This window comes from Centruroides vittatus, unplaced genomic scaffold (assembly GCF_030686945.1).
Source record: "Centruroides vittatus isolate TY-2023 unplaced genomic scaffold, ASM3068694v2 contig_221, whole genome shotgun sequence".
Lineage (NCBI taxonomy): Eukaryota > Metazoa > Arthropoda > Arachnida > Scorpiones > Buthidae > Centruroides > Centruroides vittatus.
In genome coordinates this window covers 998,131-1,024,749 of record NW_027121377.1, presented here as the reverse complement: position 1 = coordinate 1,024,749, position 26,619 = coordinate 998,131, and the positions used below count along the sequence as shown (strand labels likewise).

At 31.6% G+C, this 26,619-nt stretch overlaps 1 protein-coding gene across 2 annotated transcripts in view; it reads right to left on the bottom strand.

Annotated features, from left to right (window-relative positions):
* The window catches only part of LOC136970856 (kinesin-II 95 kDa subunit-like), a 45,302-nt gene extending 29,835 nt beyond the window's left edge, over nt 1-15,467 (bottom strand). Inside the window, exons 1-2 of one of the 2 annotated variants that reach the window (XM_067265352.1) lie at nt 15,229-15,467; nt 6,224-6,291 (exon numbers count right to left, since the gene is read on the bottom strand). In XM_067265352.1, the coding sequence (XP_067121453.1) occupies nt 6,224-6,274 (51 nt within the window). In that variant the 5' untranslated portion in view covers nt 6,275-6,291; nt 15,229-15,467. The remainder of the gene's footprint in view (nt 1-6,223; nt 6,292-15,228) is intronic. The other variant, XM_067265353.1, reaches the window with a different exon arrangement.
* Between the last annotated feature and the right edge of the window lie 11,152 nt (nt 15,468-26,619).

Genomic DNA, 26,619 nt, shown 5'->3' with positions numbered 1-26,619 from the left:
CCCATTTAAATAAGGTGCTTCTAAACAAATCTCATATAATGTGACATTAGCATAGCTAGCATGGGTGAAACCCGGTGCGGATATCGTGGTGTCACCCCAAGTCACACCGTAGTGTCACTCTTTTTAACTCTTTTATAAAACACTATTCAATTGTAATATCCTCGCATTTGAGCAACTTGAACGCTATATCGAATATGCGATGTCGCGATGTATAAGTTTAGATTTAGAAAACAAATTATAACCATATATCAGGAATATTCCTAGATGGTGCGAGAGATCTTGTAGTGTACATTACTTCTGACACACGGGTTGCTGTTGACCTTTTTTTTTTCTTTTCGGTAATGGGTAGTCGGGCGGAGCTTAGCAGGAATTCTTAAATACAGCCTTTTCTGTCCTATCGAATTTCTTGAATAATTTTAACTCGTTTTGACACAGAGAAATCTTCTGCACTGAAGCCGGGCCCCTCTGAATTACAGGACCTAGACATTTGTCTACTTTGCCTATTCGATAATCCGGCCCTGCCCACCCATGCCCTTTCCTGGCTATGCCCATGTTAATGCGCCACAGTAATTAATTGATTACATTGCATCAAATTAAATAATTTATAAAAATTGAAATAATAAATACATTTATAAAATAATTGGCTGTATCTGTTCGCATTGATAATGTAAAACACACTATACTTATAGTTTAGCATTTCCGATATTTAATTTATTTTTGAATTTTAAAATATAAGAAAAACAATTTTTTAAATAAAGTTTTACGCATTTATATCTGCAACTTTAGATAATACAAAGATATAAGAATCCATCAAAAAAGTTAATTAATAATAATTAAAATCAAGAAAAAATATGTTTCTTTCGAGGTAAGGAAACTTGTAAAAAGTCAGGTACGCGATCACATGATGCCCGTCTCCCCACTTTGCGTAACCAAATGGTCGAGGTTGAAATAAAACCCCAGCAGAAGTAAAAACAAACATCGGCGTGTGTATAGAACAATAAACTTGAAAAGGAGCAAAGATGAGACATGACACCATGTAATTTATGCTAATTACTTTCTAATATTAAAATATTAAAATCTTCAATAAATTATAATTAAATTAATTTTTTGACTGAGTTCGACTAGAAGCATATCGAAAAGCTAGATTAAAGTGAAAATAGCAGTTTTTCGACGCTAAATATTTACAAATTAATTTTTTAATTTGGTGCCGGATTGACCGCACCAAATGAAGAGTTTTATAGTTTGTCGAAATGGAAAATGAAGGACACTGTTAGAATGCAGAAAACCATGGTGCATGCCAAATATATAAACACCCACTTAAAACCAAACTTTTGTCTTTGTCTAAAGATTGTCTCTACAGAAGTTATTAATATTTAGGATATTAGTTTAAAATCTTGTATTTCCTGGCACGAGATTCGCTCGATTTTTAATTTTACAGAGTGCTAGAAAGATACAAGCTTTGAAACGAGTGTCCTACAACATTTTATTTAATAACAACAGTAGAAATCAAATTTATTATCGCTCAACAATTATTTTTTCGGTTTTTCTACGGTAGTCAAAAACAAGTAAATGTCACTGTTTAAGCTAAAGAATAGCAGGCAGTTGGGAAGAAGTTTGCTTAGCAACTTACTTCAGAAAGTATTGGGTTCTATACGATTTTCCGTTGCTAAAACATGAGTTTCTACTGTTAGTATTAAATAAAATCTATTTCTTTCTTTTGTCCACTGCGCTTAAATAAATACAAATGCTAAAAATAATGCTGTATAAAAGTCACTCTTAACGCCAAACTAGAAGTGTACTTGACTTAATGCAGCGTGATTATATCGAAGCGCTGCGGAAATTGGTATTTCACAAGGATACAAGCAAGGAGAACCCACGTGCAAATTCCTACAGCATGTGCAGAGTATCAAGCTTTGGGAAGCTCCTCGTTTTGTTAGTCTATATAAATGTAGTACACTACATGTGTATACGACAGTGCCTTATCATGTCGCGCACGGTCCATAAGGCATACGGGGAAGTGCTGGTTGCTATTTCGCTCCTGAGCGCATTTACGAAAAAAAAATTTCACATGGGAAGTGAAAAAAGCTAAAAAAGTGCGTCTTTCTCAGAAAAAGCTAAAAAAGAGAGGAGCTATGAAAAAAAGCTAAAAAATCTAAAAAAAGAGAGTCACTTTAAGCCCTGCTTATGTTGTTTCTAAAACAATGGATTATGGTATATTGATAATGTTGGAATGCATTGTGGTAAATTTTTTAACACCCAACACAAATTTCCCATCATAGAATTTTTAAAATTCCAAAATGTGTCAAGGCTCTTTAAGCAACTGGGACAGAAAAAACTTCTTGTTATGACTATTCCCATTAAGCCACAATGAATTGTGGTCATTCTTTTCAACTCATTGAGTATTTTTGATCTTTGAGTCCAAAATATTTGAGTCACCACCTAGTAGTAAGGGTCTCTAATAAAGTGCAGTTGAAAGTTGAAAAATGTTATAGAAAGTGCATTACTTAGAATAAATGTGGTATTTGAAATTAAACTAAATATTTAAGTTGTATATACAGTCAAACCTGTTTTTATGCGCTCTTTTTATGTGCGATTTTTATTTGTGCGATTTTTTTAATGCGAATTTTTAATTTGTGCGGTATAGTTGGCGACTAGTTTCGTGCGATTCGTCATGTCTCACGTTGACTTATTATAGCTAAATAAACTTATTATAGCATAAATGCACTTATTATAGTAATATTATTGCATGAATATGCGAAAAATGAAATAATTTACTTTTTAAGTCAACAAAACACCACCTGGACAAAAATATGTAAAACAGACGATAGACCAGACGATGCAGTCAAGTGCTGACATCTGTTGTCAATAAATTCTATTTCGTACGGTTTTGAGTTATTTTCTATGTGAGACTTTTTTTATGCGGTCCCTGTTGACCGCATAAAAAAAATATTTTTTAATTGTGTTGCGAAAACTATTATTTACAGCCATTCGTGAAGTTTTGTGAGATTTTTTTTAAATGCGTTTTTTTAATGCGGTCCCTATCCCCCGCATAAAAACAGGTTTGACTGTATTTATATTTCTGTATTTCTATAATTATAGCCACTTTTAATCTTCCTCTAATATAGTCATTTCTAATTCTATTTCTATAATCATATTACACAGCCATTAACCATTTATATTGCAACCAATGTTTTAGATTCATTTTATTGTTCAGCACTTGGTATCACACAGCATTGTTAATTTCACTATATGTAGGTTTCACTTTAACCATAGTTCTTTTGTTATGTAATGAATGCTTCTTATACACATTTCTAATTCAGTTTTGTTGCATGTCTGTTTAAGTGAGGTTTTCATTAAAAACTTGGTAGCTTTTTAAATTATCAGTATGTGGTTCTGTTGTATACAAGAATGTGTAACAAGAACAGAAATCACAAGAGTTACAGAATTGTTACAATTAAAGTGCTTAATGAAATAATCAATGTAGTGAATTAGAATTAATGAAATAAAGATAACACAACACTTCGGTATTCTACTACAGTGGTGCTTCCAGGAAGACTTTGCAGAAACCACCTTTATTTTGGTGTTAAACACACAAAAGAAACCTTGAAAACTCCATGGGAATAGCTCATAGGTGAGATGCAAATCCCTGAACCCATTAGTGTTCAATGGTTTATCCACTCAGCCACATTAATTAGAAATTAATGATTAATTAATTTAGAGAAATATAGAAGACAAGCAATTATTTACTGTGACATCATCACAATGCCAGGTTGCAATTTTTCATCAGAATGCTCTCAATTTTAGTAGTTTCTTGCTCTTGTACATCATACTTTTCCTAATAACAATAGTGATGCCATCATCTATCTAAATCTGTTCTGGAGAAAATTTTTGAATTGAAATAATGTGTCTACTGTTTAGACCAGAAGTTTGTATGTAGTTAATCAGAGGCTCCTGCCATTAAGCTCTCCATATCTGGTCTCAACTTTCTTCTAACTCTATTCTCGAGATTAAGGAATGATAGACAACAGACATATGCCAGTGATAATTCTAGCCAAAAAGATCTAGCATAAAGTGACAACTCAAAATTCTTTGAGTTTCTTAATGCATTTCTTCCATTATGCAAGGGTGACAGATGGCATCAATCTATCAATGTTTGATTCAGAGTATCAGGGCACTATCTAAACATGAAATTATTAAAACTTTGACAAGTTAAATAATATTCATGTGACCTTCAATAATTTGATAAATTTAAAATAATAAAACTTTTATTTTTTAATATATATCTGAAATCCAAGAAGTTTAATTTAAAAATTTGATAAACCTTCTCACCTACAATTAAGTAAAATAATAGATGTTTGTATGTACAATAGATGCATTCATATATGTTCATGTACCATATATAAGCTATGTCTATATGTTCCTACGTATTTAGATTAGAACTACTAAATATACAACTGTATTTTTTAATCTATGATATTAAATACTCCTATCAGACCAAGAGTCACATCAGTGACTACACAAAGTAAAAAAGTCACTCACTATGTAAAGTCAAACTTCCCTATTACGAATTTCTATAAAGTAAATTTCTGGAATATTCGAAAATTCCAGAATTTATTCTAAATGTAATATCACCATCTTCCTTCACAACCCTTTCACTTCTAAAAATTTGCATATTTGTGTTACGCTACTATAAAATAGTATGATGTTTGATTGCTAATAACTAACATTTTTAGTGAATACATGTAGACCTCCTACAACGCGGTACCTTTACAATGCGTTTTCATTCCAACGTGGTTGGAACAATGCGGAAATTTTCTTACAACGCAGTTTAGGGTATTTAGAAACGAATTATCTTTCACATAACAGAAAAATTGCAACGGATCACATAAGTGCAGTGGAACTTGATGGAACAAGCTCAGATCTTGAAATAAGGCCAGTCAAACATTCTCGAACAACTATAATAAGTGACGGTGAGGACTGAATTTGAGCATAACATTATGTTTCTTTTTGATTTTTACTTGAAATCATAATCTTTGTAGTTTTTATATGATGTTGAATTTTACTTAAGCCTTTTATGTACATAAATTTAAAAAATGATGAAAATGTTACACCATAAAAGGCAGTTTTTCTCTTTTTAGAACTGAATCCCAGTTTTTGTATTAAGTTGGTGTCTCCTATAATGCGATTTCCCCACAACGCAGTATTTTCAAGGAACGTATCTACCGCATTGTAGGAGGCCTACATGTACTACAAATTTGCCATAGAGTTTGTATACTTTTAACATAATTATTAATTAAATTTTATTAGAATTTATTAGAAGACACTCTGACAGTTCCCTTGTGAGTGTCAAGTAAATTGTTCTGTACATACATCATTTTCGTAGGTCTTGACGTAATAGCACAATCATTAACCAAAAAACAATTGTAAGATGTAAAAAATTAAGACAATTTAGATGACAATCAAATTTTTTTAGGAGTTTTTCCTTGACAAAGATAAGCTTGGTACTTCAAAGTGTACATACAAGTGTTTTATTATTGTTTCCTACATTTTACTTTGAAGCACCAAACTTATCTTTACTAAAGAAAAAACTTTTATTGACATCTAAATTAGCAATTTTTTTTTACTTGGCACAATTTCTTATATCTCAGATGTTTTTGTTTGGATAATTATTTAACCTGAATCAAGTTTGAAATGTTCAAGATGTAAAAACATTCTGATGATTATAGTATTTATCACAATTTACATTTTTTCAACTTAATGCAATCAGAAATTTTAAAAAATTTATTTGCTTAAATTAATTCAAATCTGATTGATTCTAAGAGTCAGTTTATAGTTCAACAGCAGCATGGCATTGTGATAGTGGCGTTCTTAGAGTTCCATACATCTGCTGTCCTCTGCTCTGCTAGCTACCAAACTATAGATGCACACTTCTAGTTGACACATATATAAAGTCAAATAATGTTCAGCTTTAATGTTTGATGCCAATAACACACTGTGCCAAGTTAGCCATTGACCAGAGTTTGATTATAAACTGGAACTCCCACAACAGCTAGAGAGCATGACACATCACACTATTGTTGAACTATAAACTGACCTTAAATGTTACAGTATCTAATTACAATAAAACATAATCATAATAAAATTATTAATTATCATTTATAATAAAAATTTAGTTAATTACAATAAATATTAAAAATATAAATCTGTAAATATAATTTCTTACTTGTTTTTTAGAACATACCATATCAGTACTGTAACTGATCACTTCTGACATTTTGTATTCTGTTTAATCTGATGTAATTAAAAAAAATAATAATAAATTAGTGTTAAATAATTTCATAAATTTAAAGTAATATATTTTTTAACATATACTAAAATTACCAATGTATACTACATGAACTCAATAATCTTGTATGTTAATAATAATAATATCATCATCATCATGGTTACAATATCAGTCAGACATGTAACAACAACAGTTTACATTGTTACATGTAATGTATTGTACATGTACTGTACATGGACAGCATGAACCCACACAAACAACTTTATCATCTCCAACAAATCACACATTCATACTCCAAGGGCATATAAATGAAATTTGGCCTAGACAAATGCAAAACACTTCACATAGAAAAAGGAGCCCTGAAGAAAGGAGATTTTCCACTTGGAAATGGAGATGTGATTGAATCCATAGAAGAGGGCGAGTTCTACAAGTATTTAGGATTCCAGCAAGCCAAACTAACAGAACATACACAAATAAAACAAAGATTAACTAAAGAATACCAAAGTAAGTTAAACGCTATTCTCAGAACACAGTTAAAACAATAAACAGACGTCCCAGTACTCACATTCTTTTGGAGTTATGCATTGGACTCACACAGATCTTGAACAACTTTGAAAGATAACAAAAACAACATTTACTAATCATAAACATCATCACTCTAAATCAGCAATAGAAAGATTAACTCTTCCATGTAAAGATGGTGGATGTGGCCTTATTGACATAGTAAACCAACACTAAATCTGGAACCTGTTACCAGTGTAGAGAGTGTAAAAAACCTTTCTTCACAAACGTTTTCGAACTTTCTAAGATAGCTCTTCCTCAGGCAAAAAATCCGACGGAATGCTTAAAAAAATAGAATGTAGAAATTTAAAACAAAACCAAATGTTTGCATAACAAAACTCATTGAGATAGGCATGTACACTCATGCATGGATGGCGATATTTAAAGGTTGCAGTCTATAAGGGCCTACCATGCTATAGAAGACTAAGTTCATCCTTTCAGTTGATACAGGTGGTCATGTGGTAGCCTTGTAGATGGATACGGCTTCTAGCCATTTTAGATGTTCTAGGTGGGCTGCAGTGACAATGATGTCAGTCTTGTCGAATTCCGCTTGGTGCTCACATATTCTGGTATTTAAAGAGCGCTTGGTGGAACCAATATATATAAGGCTCTTGTCACATCTGTTATCCTTGAGTGGGATGAAGTACACACCGGAAAGTCTGTTACAATCCAGAGAGTCCTTTCCATTTCTGAGGATTCTAGATATTCATCTAACTAAAAGAAAGCTAAGTAGATCTTTGGAAGAAGCTGGTACCAAAGAAATATCTACCAATAGATTCTATCAAAAAATAAACATATAAATAAATAAACTTATTTTAAAATCTAAGTTATACTTTTTAAGTCATCCAAATTCTTATATATTTATTGGAATTTCCTGTTTAAACATTTACCATCCCATGAATGAATTGAAATATCTCAATATATATGTAACTAACAAGTTCTAAAGACAAATTTTAATTTGTGTAATGTGTATAAAAATGTTTCTGTATCTGTTTTTATTTTACTAAAATAACTTGTGTTGTAGTGTTTTTTATATTCTTGTTTTCTAGTTTTATTATCTTAAGAGAAATAATTCATTAAGTCGGTTAGTTCTCACTAAAGAAAATAAGTGATTATCAACAGCATCATCTGTCAGAAGCATTTTTTGCAACACTATTATATAAAAATTGACTGAATAATTACAGTCATACAAAAACAAATTATCAGCATCATCAAATTTAGTGTATTTATTACAAAATTTAAAACTTATATAAGTAATAATTTTAAACTCTATTCATTACATACAAATTCAGTTTTCATGTAGACTAAAATTTTAGGATACTGTAGTGTTTATATAAATTGGAAATAAATACGACACATTTGCTACTAACTGCCACATTTGATCAGTTCAGCTAGTAGAATATTAAAATAATTTTATATTAAATCATAGGAGTATAAAGTGTTATTAAATTTTTATATTTTTCGAAATGTAAATTTCAATTTTTGCAATTTAGGTAATGGTGGAACATCATAATAAACATCAAAAACATAAATTGAAAGCTTCTATATAATTTGAAATATAAAAATATTACTGCTACACATATAAATAAAAATATTTGATTGTAATTACCTTCAGAACAATGATACTATGCAAGATTGTATCATTAAAATATAATTAAGGATATTAATAGCAAATTGTAGTAATGTTAAATTACTTATTAATGTATGTAACAATAATATTTTAAAGATAATATTGTATTTATTTTAAAATCAAGTATAAAGATCTATCTATAAATTTTTAAAATTAATTCTACTTTTATAAAAAAAAAAAACTTAAATTCTACTAAAATTCAATAAGAGCTAATATACATTTAAAAATTGAAATGACAAAACTAAAAAATCAGATTTAAACTCACTAAATACAGATAAAGAATTCAAATATTTAAATTCAATTTGCAAAATTAATATCAGTCGTAACTCAATTGGATCCATAAAAACCATCTTAACATATATGACCCAAGTCAAATCGGTTACAATGGAAATAAAATAAACCACGTCTGGCAAAAGTATATTTTTGTATAATATTGATTTGTTGTTTGGCAAGAACGCTTACAAGTAAATTATCAGTCTAGCTAATCCTGAACACAAGATAAAATTATTTATACATATAAATAATATAACAAAGAATTAATCATAAATAATTTTTTTTAATTTTACTTTTAAAAATTCCGAAAAAAATGTTTACAAGTATATAAAAATTTCATAAATTATTCTAAAGGGAAATTTTTCTGAAAAACAAAATTTCTTTTTTTGTGGATACAGAATGAGCTTTATATAAAAAAATTTCATAGTTATGTAAGAAAATATTTTGATATTGTAATGAAATGCTTACATATCAAATGATATTCTTTCGGAATGAATCATAGGTAATTTTAGATAGAAGCATTTTCATTGGTTTTCATCTTCAATGTCTTTTTTTTTTACAAAATTACATTTGACTAATGCAGTATAATAAAAGTATTTCACTTGTAACTTTCATAAAATTTAGAAGAATTTTGGTGATTGAAATATATTTTGTTTGCGAGACAAAAATTTTGCTTAAAATTTAAAGAAAGAGCATCAATAATAATAAATCTTTCTGAATTTATAATCTGACAGAGATAAAAGAATCTCTCTTGGCAGTCTCACAAATAGAAAATATCAATTACAGTTCAACCTGACTATCTCAAAAACCTGCTTTATCTCAAAATTCCCCCCCTGCGTTTTCAGCCTATATTCAATATATTTTCCATGTTTATCTTAAATAATTTTCTTCCAAAACCTCTTTACCTCAAACCATAGATTGAAATGTCATTTACAAATTCAAAGCTCAGCAAAAGTATAAACTGTAGTAGAGATACATCTCTTGCAATACAGTATATACGTGCAATTAATGCTGCTTTTCTGTGATTGGCTACGAGTTTGGTTTGCATCTTATTGGTTGAAGAAAGTCAGGCATCAGAAAGGTTAATCAATAAGACAACAACTGAAATAGATAATAATCCACCACATAGTTATTAGCAAGTAATAGTTTACATATATAAATAAAACTTTAATCATGAATTTAAGTGTGTAATGTACAGTTGCAGAAGCTACTGTTGTTAAGAATAATAAATTATGAGTGACATTGCCATGTCACTCATAATTTATTATTCAGAAGATTTCTTGCTGTTACCATGCATCTGCTTGATCATAACTTAATTCTGCTGAATGTAACCGTTGTTTTAAGATGCTCATCTATATTATATATATTCATAATTGAAGTTTAGACTATTTACAAAAAATAATATTTTTGAGTCTATCTTAATCCTTTTACATCACTACAGAAGTAACAGTTAACATGGTTTTTTGAAGACAATACTTCTTAAAAAACAAAGGTAAAAACAGGTAAAAAATCCACAATGTTAAAAATGATCAAGTGTCAGCCTTTTTTCTGTAGGATCTGACACTTTTTACATTAAAAAAACACAAATTATTCTCACCATGTTCTCCTTATCCATTCTTAAACTGCTTCTGGCCCTTAGTGGTAGATACGAGTTTTCTTACTTCATTTGCATATAGTTACAATTTTTCATGAATAATCAATACAATACTTTTGTAAATAGTCTAAACTTCAATTATGAAGAAAATATATCCTGAGAATTCATGAAAAATTATATATATTATAAATACCTAAAATTTTATTTCTCCAATTCTGCTTTGTTTTAGATTTCTAAATGGAAATTCCTAGTGATGTACAATTTAATTCAAAGTAGCAACAAATCTCATTTGATTCATGACTGTTATATTTTCAATAAATAGAAAATTTATTTAACAAATGTATAAGTACAAAAACAATTAATAATAATATAAATTACTAAATCCAAGCAATAAACTAACATTTAATCAAACTAAAAATCTTTAACTAAGATTAAATATCCTATTTTATAAATAATCACAGTGTAATATTTACAAGTTCATCTTCAATACATATTATATTGGCAAAAATACAAATCAAAATGATCTGTTTAGAAATAATTTAGAAAGTAAATTTTTAGACTGACAGAATATTCCAAAATGGAAATAGAACAATATCATTTCATTATCAATAAGTAATTTTTAATAAATTAATTGAATAATTCTTATTAGAATATTGATTGATCAATCAACATCAACCATCATAAATATACTTCTTTGTTGCAAATTGCCTAATGCAGTATAATAAAAGTATTTACTATACTGCATTAACCTTCACATTTAGGTCAAATGACCAACACATTCAAATCCATAACAGACAAGTATGATATGCAATAATATCAACCAGTGTGGATGAGATGGGAGAATGACAGTGGGTACATTCTAGCATGCATTAGTGTTGGTCATGATGTTCTGGTGAGTGGTTTAATGAGCTTTTACTGGAATGTCTTGCAACCTAACAAGACAGCATTTGAAGACTTATTTTGTCAAAATAACTTTGGGTTAATACAGACTAGCAGTAAAAATGATGTTAATAATATAACCATGGAAGCAGCAATATTGCTTTGTCAGAGTTCATCTTATCCACAGCCAAATGAGTACAACTTGCATTAAAACACATTTTGGTATATTACAGTTCACTAACACACTAATGTATACTGGAATGTGTACAATCTGATCCATAGTGTCAACTATATATAATGAATAAAAATACTTTAAAAGATAAAAATTATTTTGTAAAATCTCTTATCTTAAAACTGATGGAGTCAGATAAAGTCTTTTCTTGTTTGTACTATTTAATAATACACGGAAAAATTAATTACCCAATCTTTTCTGACGTATGGAGGCTGAAAACTCCCAAAACTCTAATCTATTTACTTAAAACTGAACTAGAGCTAGGACTAAAAAAAATTAAAGACAGACAGGTTAACTTTAAAAGAGAAGTTTTTATTCAGTTTACGTTACCCCAAATGCATTTCGCCATTATCGGCCTCTTCAGTAGGGATTTTCACGAAAGGATCTTGGTATAAATTAGCCATTAGTGGTAGAAACATCACCCATACAGTGAACATCACATTTACAGTTGTTATATCTGATCAAGTTATCCCAGCATTCTGCTGGTATCACACCATTATTCAAAGTCATTACACTAGTTTGCTTAATGATTGCATAGTGTTCTTTAAATATTCGTTTAACTACATTTTTTTCCCGATGTAATATTTTAATATTATTAGTATCAACATAACAATTATTCATGTGACAATGTAAGAACACTGGAGAAGTATTAACTTTGAGACGTATCGAAGCCAGGTGTTCCGACAGTCTTACTTGTAGTTTCCTTTTCGTTTCACCAACGTAAAAATTCGGCATTTGACATGTACATTGAAGTCGACGAACTACTCCCTCTTCTTCCAATAATTCTTTTTTCACATAAATTAGCTCTGATTCAAAAAATAGGTTATTCAAACTTGTGACAAGACCTTATGTGAAAAAAGAATTATTGGAAGAAGAGGGAGTAGTTTATTGACTTCAATGTACATGTTGAACACTGTGAAACGTTGGTGAAATGAAAAGGAAACTACAAGTAAGACTGTCGGAACACCTGGCTTCGATACGTCTCAAAGTTAATACTTCTCCAGTGTTCTTACATTGTCACATGAATAATTGTTATGTTGATACTAATAATATTAAAATATTACATCGGGAAAAAAATGTAGTTAAACGAATATTTAAAGAACACTATGCAATCATTAAGCAAACTAGTGTAATGACTTTGAATAATGGTGTGATACCAGCAGAATGCTGGGATAACTTGATCAGATATAACAACTGTAAATGTGATGTTCACTGTATGGGTGATGTTTCTACCACTAATGGCTAATTTATACCAAGATCCTTTCGTGAAAATCCCTACTGAAGAGGCCGATAATGGCAAAATGCATTTGGGGTAACGTAAACTGAATAAAAACTTCTCTTTTAAAGTTAACCTGTCTGTCTTTAATTTTTTTTAGTCCTAGCTCTAGTTCAGTTTTAAGTAAATAGATTAGAGTTTTGGGAGTTTTCAGCCTCCATACGTCAGAAAAGATTGGGTAATTAATTTTTCCGTGTATTATTAAATAGTACAAACAAGAAAAGATATATAATGAAGTCTGAATCAGATTCTAACCCATATCCCAAAATGGTAAGCTTACCAAATGGAACTTCTTACAGAACTTAAAAATGTTAATTACATAATGTGTGTATCAATTTTGAATACCATAAATACATTTTATTGAACACATTCTAAAAATGCAACAACTTTAATAACATTGTATGATCATAATCATTATTTTCTTACCAAAGTAAATTATTTCAATAAGACATTTCATAGTACAAATGCATTCATATCTAGATAACTAGAGAAATATTTTGCTGTTAGTGTTTCAGAGATTAATATAGATAATTATATCTAAGTGAAACTTAAACAGATTAACTCTTATAATATGATTACAAGTTATATAATAATTAATAAAAATTAATATACTGTACAGGGTAAACTGTAAATTCCTTATACACTGATGTGCAAGTGACACATAAGTAGTAAATACTGCATGAAAGCATAAGAAAATGAGAAATACATATTACAAACACAAAAAATGAATGAGTACACATCAGAAATACACATTTTATTGTCTGTGCTTGATATGCACATCAGCATTTCATTTTTTCTATTCACGCTATCTATGTACACGTTATTCTTTTGTACTAAATCAACTGTGCTCTGCAACTTTGTATTTGACTTTTTTCTGCATTACGTATTGTTTTCAAACTAGGAGCACTAATTTCTGAATTTTACTGCTAGGGGAAGTAAAAGTGTTCTCATTTATTAAGTGTGCACTACAACTATTCATCATGTTCATAAATGTAATCTCTGCATTCATCAGTTGCATGAGTTTAAAAGGACTACTAATGCACCCTGTATTGTAATGGCCTTACAGTCAGAGTCTAGAAACTTTAAGGAAAACCAGTACTCTAATTATTCAAACTTTTTTTTTATCTAAACAAACTTCATAACAGTCAAATTTTCAATCATTTAATATTTGTAGAATATAATTATATGCTATCAAGTTATTCATAGTTTTCTTGAAACCTATTATTAAAATTTGGTCAATTTATATGTAAATGCAAGACTTCCATGCATTGCATGCTATATTTCTGATCTCATTTACATCATCGTAGATAAGCTTGACACAAAATGGAAGTCAGCCAATATAGGAGAGGAAGAGGAAACAATGCATCACTCCTTACTGTAAAAAATCCTTTGTCTCTACATCAGCCTTTTAACTGAAAGAATTAACAGCAGAGATGAAGAATTTTCACAAATTTATTCTTTCCTCATAAATGCTAAGTAAGTGTTTCAGTTTATTTTAGCTCATCTTCAAAATATACACTTTTAGAACACAACATTCAAAATTTTGTGATGTGATAAGACTGTGCTACACAGCTACAGCAGCACACAGTCACTATGATACAATACTTGGTAAAGTTGCTTTAATACAGCTGAATAAGCAGCCCATTTCAAAAGATAATCATCATTGGCTTGTTTATCCAAGTATATTAGAGCTGCCGACAAGGTAGAAAAGGCAACAATAAATCTGAATCTAAAAGCCAAACAGTCGATCATATGTACGATTCGTAAATTTTAATTACAGAGACACTACAGACAGTATAAAATGACCAACTCGGTACAAGCAAGCAGATCCTGAAATCAGATAGATTAACATCGAAAACACAAAGATAATGAATTCAAATAGGTTTCAGTTTTATTCATATATGGCAACACAACACACGGGTGATCTGCCAAAGGGAAATGCCACCCAGGAAATCACTCTCTACAAATGTGAAGAAAACCCGTAAAGCTTCACACAAGCGAGATGCAGACCCACAACCATTAGTGTTCAACAGCGTTATCCATTCAACCACGAATTCAAAATATCTTCTGATCGGATTCAGGTAAAGCAGAAAGCCAATCAGCAGTTCTTATTGAGCACAGAAGACATTCGAATTTGTTAAAAAGTTGTGTTCATAAATAATTAATTAATTATTACTTATTTAGAAATCTCCAATTAAAAACAATTACATTACTGTACAGATTGAAACGAGGTGCGTTCATTTACTCCAAATAGTGCACTTCTACGTCAAATTGACACCACCACCACCACATATTCTCATAAGAAAAATTCAAGAATGACGTCAAAGTGACGTAGTGGTTCGAACCAGACGATATTTATTAATTAATATTGTAACTCCGTACTAAACGAACGCGTAGAATACAATCGACGAGTCACATATTAAACAGCCATTTACGAGTTAATTAATAATATTTAATGATTTTATTAGCAATTCTCTACAAAATCGGCCTCTCTTACCTCAAATAATCGCTCGATTCACTAAGCCTAAGTTACGAAGCGTAAATATTTCAATTTGCGGAGTTTATTGAGAACAAGAGAAGAGTTCTTGAATGTTTCTTGAGTTTAGCCATTAATCGGATGATTTTCGGGTCGGAATTAGACCCGATTTCGAGTCTGTCACAGAAAAGAATTCATTTGTTTCTAAATCTGACATTCATCCATCGAAAACAGCCGATAATTGACTCGACGCATGCGTAGTTAACCCTTTTTCAATTTTATTTAATATTTATAGATACTTAAAAATATTTTAAATTTCTATTTAAATATTAATTCCAATAAATAAATAAATAATAAAATAAAACAATATGACGTTACTGATTTTTTAAAATACAGTAGTGAACCGAAAATCGGAATCAATTGGGGACTGGGGTTGTTCAGATTAGGGATTTGTTCCGATTACGGTTTATGTACGAAAAAATATATTAACCTGTCCGATGTTCAAATTTTTCTCCGTTGCGTGTCGCTTCATGTTGAATTTTTGTCGATTTTAAGCCTAACGAAAATTTTTATTATAATAATCGAGGCTATCGTATCGTTAAAAATTATTTCTGCATTTTGTACAAACAAAATAAATATATTAAAGAATATAAAAACATGAAAATTATACTTTAGAAGTAGATTTAGTATCAAAAACGTTCGATTCAGCACGACACAGTCGGACTGAAAATCGTGCCGATTACCGGCAATTCTGATTACCGGGGTGCCGATTTACGAGTCTCTACTGTAATTGCTGATCCATTTTTTTAAATTTTATTCACCAGAGGCTAAAAATCGCTTTTCAAAATGACGTAACTTGACGTAAAAGCGTGTGTGTGAAGCGCTTTTACGTCAAGTTTACGTCATTTTGAAAATTTTCAATGATTACTGTAAGACGTTTACGTCACATAGCATAGACGTAAAATTGTCGCCATCTTGATTAAATTTAAAAGTCATTATTATTATTATTTTTATAAATAAAAATGATTTTTGTGTTTAATTTTTCTCGAATTGAATTTATTTCTGTATTATTTTATGAAATTAGTCATAAGAATTTAAGCTCATTTGTTAAACTATAGATGTATATTGTGGGCAAAGAACTATTTTGCAGTGTTTCAATAGTAGAGAAATTCCTATTATTTTCGCCTCTTGGGCACTAAGACGCCGTTTGTTTTTATGCCAAAGCATCGTCGGTTAGGACAGGCGCACAATCAGGATGACGACAGACCAAGCAAGAAATATCCCCGACTCTCCTCCCACAGAAAATGGCTGAGCAGCTCGCAGGATCCCTGAGAGCGGTAGGCTGACGCTTTAACCGTCTCAGCCAATGATTTTGGCCGTCCGCCCGAGATCGGGAAATTTTTTTTTATTAATTTAAATTTGTTCAAAGTGTAGCTGTTATGTGTATTGTCGTAGTTACATTCAAATGAGCGCTCAGGTATCATTCCAGTAATGCATCAGCAACGATTGCCACCTGGCGTATGACTAATAATTTATATTTCGACATCTCCAATACAATACAATTTACATCTCCCTCTTTTACACAAAGTCTTTGAAACGCGATGGCCTACGGACCACTCGACCTGATCGAGTTGTGAAGTCCGTAGCCTCATTGTTTCGTGAAGAGCTTGTCTTATATGTTATTTCCCAGTCTTCTAGAAATTGTTGAAAGTGTTTGTTTACTAACTGGATATGATTACCTGAGTATACAATTTCTGGCTTGCCATGTCTGAAAAATATTGATTTCATAGCTTCAACTATTCTGGAATAAGTGGTGTTTTGATTCATACAATAAACTTCTGGAAATCGTGAAAAATGTATTTACTATTAGTAGATAGTCTTTACCAAATAAATGACAGATATTAGTGGTGACAATTTCCCATGGTCTTGTGGCAAGTTCTCTGTTAATAAATGTTTCTTTCGAATTTGAATTTTAATACTTTAGGCATGCTAAACAGTTCCTTACAACGTGAATTATTTCTTTTTCCATGAAAGCCCAAAAAATATGTTCTTTTGTCTTCATAATGTTTTATTGATTTCCATGTGATTATAATGTAGTCTATCAATTGTCTCTGTTCTCATGCTCTTGGGAATAACTAATTGTTTACCTTTACATACTATGTCTCTCACTTCACTCAGGTCTTCACGAAACTTCCAATATGGTTTGACTAATAGATCTATCATGTTATAGGGCTGAGGGCGCCACCGCGATTTTGGCCAACTGACCGAACTTCGCTCTCGGATGCTGTCTAGTAGAGACGTTTTTCTTTTTGTTCCATGCCGACCTAACCTGCTGTAAATACCTCTTAATAGTGAATGATACTACTGTACATATCTAGCAAACGTGACGAATAAAGTAAAATATTCCTCGAGGATCAGTGTCTCCGTTAACCCTCGCAGACGAGCAAAGGACGTGGGACACGCCGTCGAGATCGAAGAGATCATTATCCAAGGTAGGACCAAACTTGAACCAATTCTACCGAAACGCGCCGACGAATTTTAGTCACATCGCAAAAATGTTTTTCTGTTCTGGCTAGCCTCCCTTGATTATGTTAATCAGTGACTGTAACACAAAAATTTCTGTAAATGTTTTGTGAAAGATCTCAGGAGCATTTGTCAATCCAAAGGGTAGTCGCAGAAACCTATATCTCCCAAAAGGTGTACTAAAGGTTGTTAATTTTGATGAGCTATATGCCAGTTCAGTCTGCCAAAATCCCTTGTTTGCATCTAGGATAGAGAAAAATTTAGAACCTGCCATATCTCTTGTGATTTCGTCAAAGGTCGATATTTCAAAATGTTCTCTTATTATCGAGTGATTCAAATTCTGTGGATCTAAACATATTTTCAGCGATCTATCAGGTTTGCGAACTAGGACAATTGGGTTTACAAACTGTCGGTTCATTTATGATGCATATAATTTCATCATTTATCATTCTCGTTAATTCTTTCTTTAATGGATTCAATTTTTTTAACTCTTTCCGCCCTGTGGGCACTAAGAGGGCCTCTTTTAGTAGGCCCATTATGGGTTCGGCCAAGCCCACAATGGGGCGACCGAGTGGTGAGGGACGGGGCCCGACATATCCGAACGGACCACCCCCCGAAAAATTTCTGGGGATTTTTCGACCCGTTCGGATTCGATCCCGGGTCCCCCAAAGCGGTAGGCTGCTACCTTGACCGCTCGGCCATCCGGCCGCTTAATGGATTCATGAAGTTGAATGGTACTCGGAGTGTAGGAACTATCACAGCCTTATAATCATTCTTTAATTTAATGATAGCTCCGTTCCTCGTAGTAGACGTTCCTTTACCTTCTGATCACTAATACCACCCACTCACAATTCTATCTCTTAATAGTCGATCTCGTAAATTCCCAAACTCTATAGAGTCCGAGCGCAAGTTACTCGCGCGCCGCCCTGGTGGCAAATATTTACATAACATATAAGAGTTCGCCAAACAATGCATATGCGTTATATCTGAGACATTTCGAAAACCGTACCTAGTTCAGTAAATCGCTTATTGTTTTTTAATTTGTATTTGAGTTATAATATTGAAAATAGGTAAATCAAATGTAAATTGTTGTGTTTGGACGTTCTAATACACTAGCAAACACGCAATATGTAACGCCGAAAGTTTCATTTTATTGTTTTCTGGCAGGTCTACATCTTAAACAGAAGCGCCAAATTTGGATAAATTTTGCTAAAAGACAAAAGGAAGAAATACAAAATTTATTTCGGATAAATTAAAAGACACAGTCGTTTCTAAAAATCCTCAGCCTCAAAAGAAAGGTCTGGTCGTCAACAGTTTGTTCTAGAACAAGAAAGAAAATGGTGATTGTCTAAACTCTAAAGGATTTTTAGAAACGACTGTGTCTTTTAATTTATCCGAAAAAAATTTCACCATCCGACGAAAATTTAGAAAACTAATATTGCAATAATTCGTCACCAGGGGAAGTAGAGGCATCATCTACATTTGACAGCGCTAATAGGGGAAAACAGTGATCACGTGACATAGGTGTCGCGCATATCGATACGGTTGTAAACAAGCTGTTCCGTTCGAAGGATAGCTTACTTTATAATAAAGGAAGAACGAAAATATTTTTTAGGAAGGTTAACAACGGTACAATTAAAGGAAGAATTAAAAAAGTACAATGCCAAGTTAGCTGGTAGAAAAGCCGATTTAATAGAAAGGTAAGTTAAAATAATCTACATCTATATTTTTATCGTTAATTATTACATTTATAATTTCAAGTCATTATAACTATTACATGATAAGGTAACTTACCAGTAGATGAAAGTTTTAAGAATAAGATTTCACAAAATGCACATTTTTCGTCTATAAAAACATTTAAAGATCAGTAAAGTTCTCATTGATTCCTTTCACATTTGTCTAACCAATACATAAGGTCAAAACTTTAATTAAAATAAATTTTTTTTCCTTTGGAATATGGTCATGTACTGAGCCTGATATATTATAACCAATTTATATCAGTATCTGAAATGTTAACTGTACCAATAGGTTATCACTGTAATTTAGAACAACAATCAATACAAACAAAACTACTTTCTATGAAGTTCTAAGACAATATAAGAGATATATATCTTAATCTTTTACCAAGAGAAAACAATATTTGGAGTATTTAAAATAAATATAATCAAAATGTCTTTTTTATTGGTCACAAGTCATCTTGTTTCAATAATTTAATGCAATAAGACTAATTTCTTCACCAATAAACTTTTTGTACAAGTGAATTTTTGCCCATTTTCTTTTACTAAATCTGGCATACACTATATATATGCCATATTTAGGTGCTTGTCAATACTGTTCAGTTACCTTATACTGTTTATTTTTATATTATATGTAATATATTAAGGTAAGAATATAATATATAATAATAATTTTTGCCTTTCCTGTCAATGAGACAGAAAAAACTAAATAAAATATTGGTGATCATATCTTAACTAGTTATTAAACTTGTTTACAATAATTTTCAGGTTACTGGCATATGAGAGGAATCAGGAAACTCATAATTTTTCTATATCCTGTGATAGCTCTCCTGAACTCAAACTTCCTGATTCATCTGAATATAAGGATCTCTCTCCAAGTTTACAAATACCAGTTTTGACTATAGAGACAATTGATGCCTACATGGAGATGTCAGATCAAAGAATGCCACTGTCTGCTGTGCAGATGTATTTTAATGAATTCTTATTAATAATAAGAGGAACAAAAGAGAAACATTTTTTTATATTTTAAAGGTAATGTAAAATCTGAATTAATCAAGGGGAACAGATTTACACAGATTTAGTAATTACAGATGATGGGGTTATAGAAAATGTAATATGTGAATGTACAGCAGGTAAAGGGCCTAAAGCGTATTGCAAACATGTATGTGTAACACTATTGGCAATAGAAGAATATGGAAGAACAGGCACATATAAGTGTCACAAAACATGCACACAGGTTCTGCAAACATTCCATCAGCCTACCCGCCAACATAAAGGTTCCCCAGTTAAGGCTAGTGAGCTTCCATTTCATTTATTTAAGAAGAGAGGAATGAAAAGAAAATTATTGGAAGACATAAAATTTGACCCCAGACCATCTGGCAGTACAATCCCTGATTATACAAACTTTGTTATTAATTTGGCAATGAACATGCAAAGTGGTTGTGCAATACCGATATTGCAATTAAGGCAACCAGCAAACATGAGGGCTTTAGAATCAGATCATGATTATTGCAAAAGCACAATGTCTGAAATGTTTTTTAAGTGCTTTACATGTAACTGAAGCAAGTAGGGAGTACATAAAACATTTGGAAAAAGAGACCAGATTACAATGAAAAAGTGCAGTTTGGAAGAAGGAACATTTGTTGCATTTGACATCTTCAAACTTTGGAAAAGTTTGTAAATTAAAATCAACAGACAGAGTAAAATTGTGTGGCTCATTACTGTCAAGTAGGCCAATAAAAAGTAAGGCAATTTCTCACGGCTTAAGGTATGAAAAAGAAGCAATTGAAACATATTCTTTTGTAAATACTCCTGTGAAAGAATGTGGCATGTTTCTTCATTCAAAATACCCATTCTTAGCTGCAAGTCCAGATGGGCTAGTGGATGATGATAAAATATTAGAAGTTAAATGTCCTTACTCCAATTTTAAACTTCCTGTGAATGTGCTAAAGATACCATATTTGGAATGTACTGATGACAAAATTACTTTAAAACGGAATCATGATTATTTTCATCAAATCCAAGGACAATTAGCAGTGACAAATAGACAAGTTGCTCATCTGTTTATTTACACAAAAAGTGACTTCAAAGTTTGTATCATTCCAAGAGATAATAAATTCATTGCAGACATGATTGAAACACTAATTATGTTTTTCCATGAGCATATTAAGCCAGTTCTTTTTTAAAAAAAAATGTTTTATAAACATTAAGTTTATAAAATAATTGAGCTAATTGTTATTTTACAATTTGAGTTTATGTAAAATTTTTCTAGATGGTGTATAGTGTGAATTTTTTTAAATAATAAAAAGAGATTTTGTTTTAAAGATTAAAATTCTTTTATTAGCTTACAAGTATTTATTCAACTATAGTACAAATTTTAAAACCACTATATTACTTTGAATTGAAGTTCCACAATGAAGACCTTACTGTGTATGATAGTATACATTCTTAATCTTAGAATTTATAAACAGACAAAAATTTAAAAATACTATAGATGGAAAACTTAAATTAGGCTAGGGTCTAGAATGGGAAAAAAAAATTATATACGGTATTAATAGAGAGCTAGACTAACAGTGAAACAAATTAAGAATCTCTGCCAACAATGCATGGTCTAAAATTGCATAACATAAAACATATAAATATAATTTCACTGCCAAGTTTCGTTACTGCCGGATGCATGTGTTGCCTCAAAATTTTATATGTACAGTACGTGAGTACGAGCCATTCCTATAATACGTTCAATATGTATTCTTTTACTAGATGTTTTTCTGTCTCGAGATGACAAACTGCTGCTCAGCTGTGCTTTTCCTCTCATAAAAGTGGGTATATTTACCACAACTTCTTTAGTAATTAGTTATTCCTGAATGTTAAAACCTCTATCAGCCATTACCCAGTCTTAAAATAATTATTGGATTTTCGTTTAAAGAATTAACAAATCGTACTTTAGAACCGACAACGTATAGCTTAGTCTGTTTACAACCTCGTCGATACTAGCGCCGCGTACGGAGTAGATTTCACTTTTTTCCCCTATTACAAGTGGATATAAAAGACTCGAAATTCCCGAATGGAAAAGGATGGAAACACTAAGACGTCGTAAGGTTACCACTATCCCAATTTTAGAAATTTTAATTGGACTCTTTTTGTTTTTTAAGGAACTTTTTTAACTGGACGGCTAAGTAGCCTCAAAAGAAAGGTCTGGTCAACAGTTTGTTCTAGAACAAGAAAGAAAATGGTGATTGTCTAAACCCCCAGGATTTTTAGAAACGACTGTCTTTTAATTTATCCGAAAAAAATTTCACCATCCGACGAAAATTTAGACAAAATTTATTGTTAATTTTTAAAAAAATTGACACGAATAATTTTATAAAAATATCCTTGTAAATTTAGTAAAAACGGATCACAGTGGCTACCCTCTAAATCAGCACGGATATGCAGTATGCATTTTATAGATGGGGAAAAAAGTGAAGATCCAAGATGTCCAAATTATAATCCAACAATCTATCCTGAAAAAAAGAGGCAATGAAGAAAATTGTCGACACGAACAGTCAATGAAGAGATATAAACACCTAATGAACAGAAGGAATATTTTATTTGAAGAAGCAGAAAGATACCTTTGATGTAGCAATTGAAAACAATTTTTTAGACCCTAAACAAAAACTAAAACGTAATTTTGGAACTCAGAGGTTACAAACGAACGGTTTGGAGACAGAAATTTTTTATTTGCATGACTAGTAACAATATTTCTGAAACTCAAGTTTCCCGTATTAAAATAATTTCAAAAGAATGTGGAGAAAATCATAGGTCATGTCATTTTAGTGGTGTAGCAAATTTTCATGATGATCAATCTTTAAAAGATCTAATATCAGTAGGATTCGATGTTTTCAATTTACTTTTAGACATGCTTCCAAACAGTCCTGTTAGAATTTATGAATTGTCTTGGGAAAATAAGTTACTAATTTTTCTAATGAAGTTAAAGTTGGGTTTGTGCTATTCAGCATTAGGTGCATTGTTTGGAATTCATAGAACCACCATTAAAACATAGTTTTTACAAATTTTAGAAATTATTTTTGTTGCAACACAAGATTGGATTATTTGGCTAACAAAATTATCTATTAAGACTACATTACCTCAATCATTTAAAGAAAATTATCCTGAAACAAGAGTAATCATCGATTGTACAGAAATTAAAACTGAGAAGCCATCATCAGTTCAACATCAAATTCAGTTTTATTCCTACTATAAATCTGCTTGTACTGTAAAGTATTTAATTGGAATTGCCCCATCAGGACAACTTTTCTTTCTAGTGGGTATGGAGGAAGAAGTACAGATTCGTTTATAACAAATGATTGTGATATTCTACAAAAACTGGAGGAGGGAGATATTGTTATAGCTGATAGAGGGTTTCCTCAAATTAAATTGGGTGTCGAAAATAAAAATTTTATTTTAATTATGCCTTCTTTTTCAAAACCAAATCAAAATCAGTTTAGTGCTAATGAAATGGACGAAACATACAAAATTGCTCGTGTAAGAATTCACGTTGAGAGAACCATTGGTAGAATTAAAATTTTTGAAATATTGAACTGTAGATTACCCATTTCACTTCTTCCATATGTAGATAAAATAATGTTTGTTTGTGCAGTATTAGTAAATCTGCAGCCACCAATTATAAATGAGTGAAATTTTTTTATTGTGAAAACACTGAAACTTAATACTATTTACAATTGCAGGTAAATAATAATTAAAGTATAACATTTGCATCTTCTCTAATAGTGAATAAATGAACGTCTCATTTTTTTCCACTTTAAGTATTACATTTTGTACAGTACATCATTATAGATAAATAAATAAGAAAATTGAATATTTGATACGTATAAAGCTAATTGGATTTGTGTATAATATATGCTATTTTCTTTTAAATAAAGTTTAGAACTTTTAAACTCTAAATATTTTACAAATATCTCATTTGTCTCGAAATCAACAATTTTTTTAAAAATCTTTACACGTGTAAGGGCGTTTAATTTCGAGTAAGCTAAACTAAAACTAAAAGCTAAATTAAAAAACAATAAGCAATTTACTGAACTAGGTACGGTTTTCGAAATGTCTCAGATATAACGCATATGCATTCTTTAGCGAACTCCTATATGTTATGTAAATATTTGCCACCAGGGCAGCGCGCGAGTAACTTGCGCTCGGACTCTATAGCTTACGTAGGTCTGCTACAAAATCGTCAAAGGCTTCGCTCAGTCCTTGCATACGAGTATTGAACTTGTGACACTTGTGTCGTCCTTATATATTGTCGGCCTATATTGTTGTCTTATAAAAATAAATTGTTTTCTTTTGATTTCTTTAATGTTATTATTGTAAATTATCATCTCCTTTAATGTATGCACGGTTTTATTTGTAATCGATAATTGTAAAAAAAATTTTATTTTTGTTTACTTTTGGGCAGTTTTTGCATGGCAGCAATGTGTTGGTGGTGGGGTTGATATATATGGGGTGCGGGACCGGCAGCACGGGGCATTCTGGTTCCGGACTTTCAGCTGTTAGGAGTGTGTCGTCCTTTGGGAGCTGTATATGTAACTGGTGAATTTTTCTTTGTTCGTTGTGGTGGAGATTGGTGATCTTGAAATCCGTTTCCATCAGTAAAAGAAATAGTGAAACACGGGATAGAATTTGTATACGTGAGATAGTTGCCCGCTTTGCAATATCACCGAGTGGACATTGTTAGCCGAGTATATGAAATAACAAGACCCTGAGAGTCGCTCGGATTTGATAGAATTAAAAAAAGAGGTTTATTAATTTCAGCGAACATAAATAATTTACAAAGAAACGATTACACACACTTACTAATTACTAATACAAATACATTTGGGACTGCGCGTAACAATGTCATCAATTAGTCCCCGCGTGCCGACAAGACAAAGAACTTATTCTAACTTATATCTAGCTTAACTAAGTACAGGGCCCTAGAGAAAGATAAGGTGGAAGAGAATTGAACAGAGATGATAAGACTGAAAATTGGTTCGAAGGGGTGACTGGCGGTAATAAATAAGAAAAAAAAACCTCGGATCCGTTCCTTAATAACTTTCTTTGTTTCTGTTCGTCCCGTTTTTCTCTCTCTCCGAAAAATCTTCCTTCCTCTCGCTCCTGTCCTCCTATCTCCTCTGACGTAACCCCTCGACCCCTCGGTGTCACACCCTTTTTGTTTTTATTACCGTCCAGGCCACATGTGTCGACTAACTACCGCGTGGTTAAGTAAACAGAAAACGGAAGTAAAATTGTTACTACAGGAAGATAGTATAAGGAAAGTAAAGAAAAGAAAATAAATAAGGTTTAATAAAGCCACAACATTTTTTCGTTCGTTGGAATTTTTTTGTTTTAATTTACTCTTCGCCAAAGGATTCTTTGTGAACCGCTACGTGCTGTGTATCCTACCGTGTATTGGATAATGTGTATATCTGTGTATATAATTTTGTACATAAAGATTAGTTTTAAGTGACTGTCTTGCTTATCTCTCTTTGGGGTAATCCGAATCACTCACTACCTGCGATTTTTAACACCACGGATCTTCGCAGATCTCCACACACTCAACACTTTGGTTGCTTTTCGAAATAAAATACGACTCGAGTTTTTCTAGAATTACATTCGGTTGTTTCGCTCCTTCTTCATTAAGTTCTAATGTTTCAAAAATCTTTATAGCTTCTTCCCCCAAACAGTGGAGCAAGATGGTGGCTTGGGTTTCATTGTTCTTCATCGAATAAAGTAGATAATTTTTCATAAATTTCTTCCAATTCGCTCCCAACATCGGTTTGGGAGGAGGATTTTGAAACGTGGACATATTGAAATCCAGTACGGGAGAATCTTTTGTTTTTCGCTAAACCAGTGATTCCCAAACTTTTTCGATCCACCGCTCCCCTCTGTTTCATAAAGTTATACCCAACGCCCCCTAGCTCATTTTCTCTTGTGAGAGAAAGGATTTGAAATATTCTTAGGAAAACTTTTCCATGAATCTCACACTTTGTGCCCTTACCATACATTGTTCTCAACATCTGGAAACCATTAAACACAATGTTTCCTCTTATCCGTTTAACAGAGGAAAGGGAACGGCGGTCAGTGATCCCAACTTTTGCCTTTGGTCATCATTTAGTACCCT